Raw genomic sequence first — 8124 nt, forward strand, 5'->3', positions numbered from 1 at the left:
TATGTAGCCCAGCCTGGGCTTGAACTCGGTGATCTTCCTGCAGTAGGCTCCCAAGTGCTGGGATTATAGGCATGCGCTACCATGCTCAGCTTTTAAAATTCTTTTATTACTTATACATGCTTCTCTTAAAAATAAATGTGCTGTGACTTTTATGTATCTTTTGATTGTCATTATCTATTTTTTTTTTTTTAATATTTATTTATTTTGTGTGTGTGTGGCCAGCTCAGCCCACCAGGGGGCGGGGCGGGCTGGCTGGCATGTGGTGCTGGGGATCGAACCGCAGTCACTGTGCTTTGTTTAGCTTAGCTTGTTCTAAGTAGGTGCTTTAGACCACTGTGCCATCTCACCAGCCCTAATTGTCATTATCTATTAACTTAGAAGTTCCAGAGGTGAGAATTCAGCTCTTTCTAGTTCTTTCCCCAGCCCACAAGCACTGTTTCCCCGCTCCCAATCTGCTGGGGCAGGTTCCCTAAGATTGTACGTGGCGTTTCACTGTAAGGGTGTGATTATACTAACGTTGTGATTTCTGCAGTGTGCTTTGTTATTTGCTTTGTGTTCTGTTTGCTCATTGAATTAGACAAATTCTTACAATCATACAGATGAAGAAATCTCTCCCAGAACTTTGGCTTGGGCTGATCTTATATCAGGTGTCGCTGTCACCCTGGTGTCTCCTTATGTCCTCTCGTATCACATTCTTTGTGTTACTTGTGGCTTATGTTTTGCCAAATAAGTTCTTCTGTTGCTTTAGTGGGTAACTTAATTAGATGTTTGGGTGCAGTCTGCAGTGTTTACCTGAGGTCTCTCTTGTTTACTTTGCCCATGAAAAGAAGTTTGGCTTTATGCTGATTTTATAGATGACATAACTGAGGCTCAGAGAAGCTAAACAAATTGTATAAATGCTCAAAGCCATCACAGGCACGGTGGTGCATGTGTGGAGTCCTCTGTGCTCGGGAGGCTGAGGCTGGAGGATCACAAGTTTGAGTCTAGCCTAGAAAACCTCGTGAAACCCTATATGAAAAAACTCCCAAAATCAAAAGCAGACTTCAAAAAAAACAAATGAACAAACAAAGCTAGGGCATATCTTGGTGATAGAGAACTTGCCTAGGTGTGAGGCTCTGGGTTTGATCCCTAGCACTGCCAGAAGAGCGGGAGGGAGAGGGGAGACCCACAGTTTGATGTGTCATAGCCCAGGTTTTAGCTCAAGTCTGTCAGGGTATCCAACTTATGTTCTTGGTTAATATAGGATGTGAATGGGAGTTTCGTCACTGCCATTAATTAATTTCATTCCCTTTTTCTCCTTGACGCTCAAATGGCATCTCCCAAAGAGCCAAATCTCTTATATTCTTTTTAAGAGGCTGTCTCCCAAGCTTACAGATAATAAAGAAGTGTTTCTTAAAATTTAAGGGCAGAGGTAGTTTATGGGAGGCCTGTAAACTGTAAGGCAGACTTCCATTTCTTGTGCTGTGGTGGTGTTTCTTTATCATCTGTTGGTCCTTTGGGAAAGGAGAAGTATGGGCTGAATCCAAGTCCTGTGGAGTGGCACGGTATGTGGCTGAGGGACCGCTAGGCCTCGTCATCTATGCAGGGTTGCTGGATGTGATGCTGAGGAGCTGGGTCCCAGCACTGGCTCCTGCGCTTCCCAGGCACCGGGAACTCCTAGCTCTGTTCCAGTGGGGAAATGTGAGTTTGCCCGAAACAACAACCTCAACCCTAACTGCTTTGATTATGAGAAAAAAAAACAAAATGAAAGGTAATAATTCAGTGTGGTGGGTTAAGTCAATTTTTCTTGTCCTGGCTGTCTGCTCTTGTCTATTTGTAATTCCTTTTTGCTAAACTTGAGAACAATTAATGTAGAATCTAAAGCACCATTTGAAATACTAGCTGATGGATGAGCAACTGTGGTTGGTTCACTTTCTAAATTTTAGAACGCATACAAGTCCTGCTCTCCGATCAACTTCACGATGCCGAGTTGGCCTTTGTGGGTATCGTTCTTCTGGCTGTACATCCATCACTATGCACTGCTGACATGAGACATGCTGTTCCCTCATCGCTGGCTGGTTTTAGGGCTGCAGGATCACTTTCCTGGCTGTAGTAAAAAGGAGAATAAATTCTTGGATTAGCAGTTGCTGCAGGCTCAGTCATTGTCCTAATAGGATGATGACAGAGTGTGCAGAGGCCTGCGAGTGTGGGGGAGGGTAAGAGTGAATGGGCCACACCTTTTCCTAAACAACATCTTTGTGGCCCAGATGAGCCCATTTCTTTTTTTTCTTTCTTTTTTTTTTTCTTTTTTTTTTTGGCAGGACTGGGGATTGAACTCAGGCCCTTGTGCTTGCCAGGGAAGCGCTTATTCCACTGAGCCATCTCCCCAGCCCCAAGCCCATTTCTTGATATCAGAAGCATGACTGCTCATCAGGGCCAAATACAGAGCTGTGTTAAGTGCTCAGAGCAAATGATCCCTGCTGTTGTCCAGCATGACAGCTGTCACTGTGTTGAGCAAGTTGAGAGGGAGACGCTCTCCTGCGTCTGCCTCTCCTGGGACTTCCCGTGGCATGCTGCTGATTGCTCATTATCTGTACTGTGTCAGGCCCTCGGGTGGCTGCTACACCTTTACTCTCACTGATGGGGAAAATGAGCTCAGTGTTACTTTCTGCTGTGTGCTTAGAGGTCACCCTGACTGGCATTTGTGGCTTTGCACTTTGGCCTTGATTCCTGTTCTCTTTCCTAGCCCCTTTGGGTTGTTCCCTCTTTGGGTGCTCTCTCTGGCTCCTTCCCCTTACTTCTTGCTAGGAGGCCTCTGGTAATATTAATTCTGGAGCTTTGTGTGAATGTGCCCCACACCTCTGATGAACCCAGATCCTAAGGAAGATAGTGTGTTCCCGTGGGGATCGGTAGACAAGGAAGACACAGAATACACACTGCCTGCTGTCATATGAGACTTGTGATCTAATCTGTTAAAACATAATGCATTTGCTCTTCCTCTTACACAGAGCTAGGATGAACCTGTTGGATAGAGTTGAGAGAAACAACCTTGTTGTGCATAAGCTTCTTGCAGCCATACCTGAGTGTGTGCTACTGGGTGACTCTTAGGGGATGGGCTGGTTAGTAGAGGAGCCCACCCTGTGGTTAGAGGCTTCAAACTTCCAACCCTACCACTACTCCTTCATCTTCAATGAAAAGAAAAAGAGAGTGTTCAGTCACCAAAGATTGGATGACCAGTGAGTTAACTAATTGTGCTTACATAAAGGAATCTTAATCATTTCCAGGGTATTGAACACAGGAAGTATTGGGGGGGTGGAGAGCAGATGCATCATGGGCCCTTGTGAGGCCTTGAGAGAGGGCATGGGAGCTCTGTGCATCCCTGTATGCCTTGCCCTAAGTGTCTTTTCCATGTGGCCTTCCCTGAGTTGTATCTTTTATACTAAACCAGTAAGCACAAGTAAAATGTGTTTCCGAGTTTTGTGAATTACCAAACTTGAGGAAGGGGTTACATTGCAAGAACTCCTGATTTACAGCAGGGAGATTTTCAGCTGTCATCTGCGGTGGGAGCAGTCTCGTGGGCGTGAAACCTCAGCTTGCGGGATCTGTTGCTATTTTGAAGTAGCTAGTGTTAGGATTGAATTGACTTGCAGGACACCCAATTGGAGTCCACAGAGAATCAAAATATTGCTTGATGTTAGAGGAAAACTCTACTCATTTGGTATACAAGTATAAGATTAGAAGACAGTTGTTTGGGTTTTATTAAGTCCCAAGTTTCTTGAGGGCAGGGATTGCCGCATGGTGTGTTGTTTGCTGATGGGGTCTCTGACCTAAACAGTACTGATGGAAGAGCATAGCCATTAGCTGCAGAACACGAAACTTACTGGTGACTTTGATTGGTGACCTTGTAGCTTCCCTTGTCTGTAGAATTGTCTGAGTTCACAGATGGTGACAGGAGGCCTTACACCTGTGGCATACGTGGCCTTTCCTTACCCAACACCACTGATGCCTCACAGGGACCCTGTGACAAGGCTGGCAGCACCCATTCTTACCCAATTGTCCTTCTGCCACCTCAGAGCCAGCACCTCATGAGCACTGCCTGGAACAGGTTCTCCACTCTCGTGGCCCACCTCCTGGGCTGTGACTAGGATGCACCTTTGACTCACGTTTCACTGCAGGCCAGCTCCCACGGGCCCACCCAGTTTGCTGTTTGCCAAGTACAAAGTCATCACTGGGCACCGGGCCTGTATTCTTCACTTACAACCTTTCCGTTGCCAGTGTGGAGAACAGATACATCATGGGCGCTTGTGAGTTCACACCCCAACTGCCCTCCCAAATTCTACCCTGGTATCAAGGCCCAGGATGGGGCCAGCCACCGCTTATTGGTGGGCCCAGTCTGCTGGCCCAGTCTGCTGAAATACAAGATCTTTCTTTATGTTTCCATCTGAGGCCACTTGATTTTTTAATTTAATTTTATTTTTTTATGCATTGTTATCCAGACCCCTGAAGTAGTGGTTGCGCTTAATTGCCTTTATCCTGCTTATGTGAATCCCGTGGAAGGTTTTGAGGCATCTGGAGGTGCTCTTGTATGTCTTCACAACTGTTTTGACCTTAGCCAACTATACATCCTGCCCTTACAGGCTTCCCTGTCTTTTGTGTACCACACCCCTGCTTGCAATAGCATTGTTCTCCTTATCTTCTGAGAAGGCACCTGGTTAGCGTTCAAGACTCAAGAAAACTGTGTACTGTACCTGCCTCTGTCAGCATACCTCATCGTGTGTCATATTTATTTGCTCACACTGCTATTTTCTTCTTTTAGACTGTGTGGTTCAAGGAGCAAAGACTAGGTTTGATTTATTAATATTCACCAATGCTGAGTGCATCAGGAGTCCAGGGGATGCTGGCTTCATGAAACCAGCCATTCATTTGTAAACATTTGCTCATAAACTTCTCTAGGCCAATCACATTACTGGGCACAGAGAACAAAGGGGTGAAAAAGGCAGACAGGGTCACCTTGCTTCTATGAGGAAAGTGGCCAGGTAGCAAGAAAGCGAAGAGATTACTGGGTTCACTGTGCCTCAGAAGGGCTGCTTTAGAGGAGAGGTGTTCGGGGAAGGTCTCTCTAGGAAGACACTGGGGAACAAGAATCAGCAGCTATGCAGAGAGCTGAGCACTGACCTGAGGGCTGAGGAATGGGATGGCCGGCATCGCCTTGCGAATGTCTAGATGCGGAGCCTCTGGGAGAGCTATACTCCTGACACGTGAAGAGCCTCGGGAGAATACTTTCAGCTTGGCCCAGCCACACTGCCGTACCTTTCTCCTGGGTCACAGTAAAAATTTTAGAGATTCTCCAAGAGCAGTGGGAAACTTGTGGAGGGAAGTGCCTCAAACTTCTTACGTGTTTTTTGTGTGGCTGGCCAAGTGGGACTTTCCTGGGTTTGCCCTGCTTCTGCTATCTCCCTTTTCTCTGAGACTTGTGCTTGTGTCCTTAGGCAAGCTTGCTTCCTTGCAGACCCCAGTTCCTCTGGAGAAATCTGGGGTCCTGGTTTTAGCCTTGTGTGCCCCTGCCAGGGCCCTGAGGTGCATGTGAGGCTCCTGGACCCCTCATGGAGCGCCCATTCCCTTCAGCTGACTGAGCAGCCATTGCTTCTTGGTTTGTGGAAAGCTCGGCGCCTGCTGTTTCTAGGCCTTCTCTGGCCTTCGTCTCTGGGAAGCACTGCCTCCACATTGAGAGGGGCTTGACTTCTGTGCTGTGCCCACCTCCTCCACGTGAACCAGCCTCTTGGGTATATCTGGGTTGCCCCTCCCTGACCCCTGCTCCATTTTAGGTGTCCTGTCTGTCAATAGTAGATCTTGAGGGTCTGTCCTTCCTTAAAAGCACGTAACAAAAGCAGCTATTATGTATCAAGCACTTACCATGTGCAAGAGAATGTAGGTGAGTGCTCTGTATGAAACCTTCGTGACTCATTAATCATGATGTCAACCTTCTGAATTAATGCTGTTACCCTATTTTATGGTTGAGGACATTGAGGCCCGGAGCTCACGATGCATTGCAGAGCTGGATCTTAATTCAGGCTGTCACCTACGTGCCTGTGAATTTCACTGCTCCTGCATTGCTCTTTGTGGACCTGAGGTCCTTGTCCACATCATCTTCAGAGCCATTACTGTATGGCATCTACTTTCTTCACACTGAAAATCCAGCCCACAGGGAAAGTTAGCAGAGACAGTCAACCATGAGTTCCCTGGCCTAAGGCGTGCTTGAGTGTGAGAGCCAGGCCTGTGTTCTTCAATGTAGTGATGTCTGTCAGAAATACTGGTGTAGAAAGCCCCTCTGGACGGTCCAGAACAGTCCACATTTGTAATCCCATGGAAAAGTAATTAGAATTCTAACAAGTTAATTCCCATCTACCACTTCTAGTACAACACATGGCAAGAAGAAAAACACTAAGGCCTATTGCTAGTTGTAGGGAGCCAGCTAGTCCAGTTAGAATACTAACAAAGGCCTTGATCCAGGGCCGAACCAGCGGGTTTTGTCCATTCGTGCAGAAGGGAGTGGCTCAGGGGTGAGTGACTGGGAGAGTGACAGGAAGTGGGAAGTAGGTGAGAGCTGTAAGCTGGGCTAGGTAGGAGGCCTGAAATCACCTCAGCAATATGCAGAGAGACAGATGCAGAAAGAGTAATCTGCATATCACAGACTAGGGCAGGTATCTAGTGTTTTGGGGTGGGTGCTTTACTTTTGATGTGCAATTTTCAAGCCCTGGGAAGTGATAGCCTCTTTTCTCAGGCTCATTCTCAGTCACTGTTTGGCATCACTTAGGCTGCTTAGCATCACACTTACTACTTGGGAGCTACAGGCCTCACTGGCCAACCAGTCACATTGCTTCAAAGACTACACATCAACACCTGAGCCATTTGCATTGCTTACAGCCAGTGAGGGGGGAAGAAAACATCCTAGCCAGCTCTGTGCACATCAGAACCAGGAGGTAGGGCCAGTGGTTCATCTTTCAAGGAGAGCCTTCCAGGTGGTCCTCCGCATACTGCTAGGTTTTCCTGAGTAAGCAAACAAATGATAACTCCCATTTCCAGGAGTCACAGACCTGAGCCGGGTCTTTTGTTAGGATTGTAGATGCTGTTGTAAGACTTTCTTCTGTCCAGGGAGGAGGTTTGAGGCAAGAAAAATGAGAGGAGGCTGCATGAAGGCAGTTTAACTGAGTTGTCCAGAGGAGGAAGCAGGCGGCCCAGGCTGAGCGTGCGCAGTTAGCGCTATTGCTAGGGCCCTTGAAGGGGAAATTCAGCGTTAGGAAGTGGTGTTCTCTATGCTTGGGGATTTTCCTCCACGCTGAGAGGGCAGCACTGAGCTTTGCATGGTACTGGCTGGACTGCATCTCAGATGGCCAGCGTGGTGTTTCTCAGTGTTCTCTCCGTGTCATTGTTCCTGAGACCTAGAAAGGTGGGACATATTGGCACACTTGGAGAGTTGAAGGAGGCAGGTGAGGCTTCTCCACTAGGGTCTCAGCCATCCAAGGAAAGCATTGCAGGGGTGGGCAGATGCAGCCATGCGGCAGTGTGGCCTCCCCCAGTGCTGACGGAGGTTCTGGAGCCTGGGACTGTCAGCCTGGAGAGATGTAACAACTGTGCCTTGCCGCCACAGGAAGGCTGTGGTGGCTTTTTACCACAGAAATGAAAATAGGTGGAGGACGAGCACTTCTGTCAAGGGGAAGAGGCCAGGAGATGTCAGATGCTACGCATGGGCAGCTAGGATGCTTCATGAAAGTGCATTGCACGACAATGGATATAAAGGGTCTTGCTGTCTTCTGTGCATGATGTGGCAGCTCTGTAATTTTTCTTTTGTTCTGCATTTGGATTTTCAGTAACAGGAGGAGGATACCGAGCAGGAAGAGGAGCCATGGCTACTGACGCTAGTCATGCACTGGAAGCCGCCCTGGAGCAGATGGATGGAATCATTGCAGGTACGCCCAGAGAGCCAGTGCTCGTAGGTAGTCCTGCACATCGTAGAAACTGGCTTCTCTCATTGCCTTTTTCAGCTTTTTTTTTTTTTCCACAAAGAGAAACCTTTTGTTACACTTATTTTTAAATAGTTTTTGGGTCTCTCTCTCTCTCTCTCTCTCTCTCTCTCTCTCTCTCTCT

The 8124-nt window shown here is 47.5% G+C and overlaps 1 protein-coding gene across 14 annotated transcripts in view; it reads left to right on the forward strand.

The window, feature by feature from the left end:
• The window catches only part of Ppfibp2 (PPFIA binding protein 2), a 148678-nt gene that overhangs the window by 27669 nt on the left and 112885 nt on the right, over positions 1-8124 (forward strand). For all 14 annotated transcript variants that reach the window (XM_023708141.1, XM_023708140.1, XM_004647863.3 and 11 more), the window contains one exon: positions 7848-7946. In XM_023708141.1, the coding sequence (XP_023563909.1) occupies positions 7883-7946 (64 nt within the window). In that variant the 5' untranslated portion in view covers positions 7848-7882. Of the gene's footprint in view, positions 1-7847; positions 7947-8124 lie in introns of those variants that run through there.

Source organism: Octodon degus, unplaced genomic scaffold (genome assembly GCF_000260255.1).
Source record: "Octodon degus isolate 3935 unplaced genomic scaffold, OctDeg1.0 scaffold00334, whole genome shotgun sequence".
Taxonomy (NCBI): Eukaryota; Metazoa; Chordata; class Mammalia; order Rodentia; family Octodontidae; genus Octodon; species Octodon degus.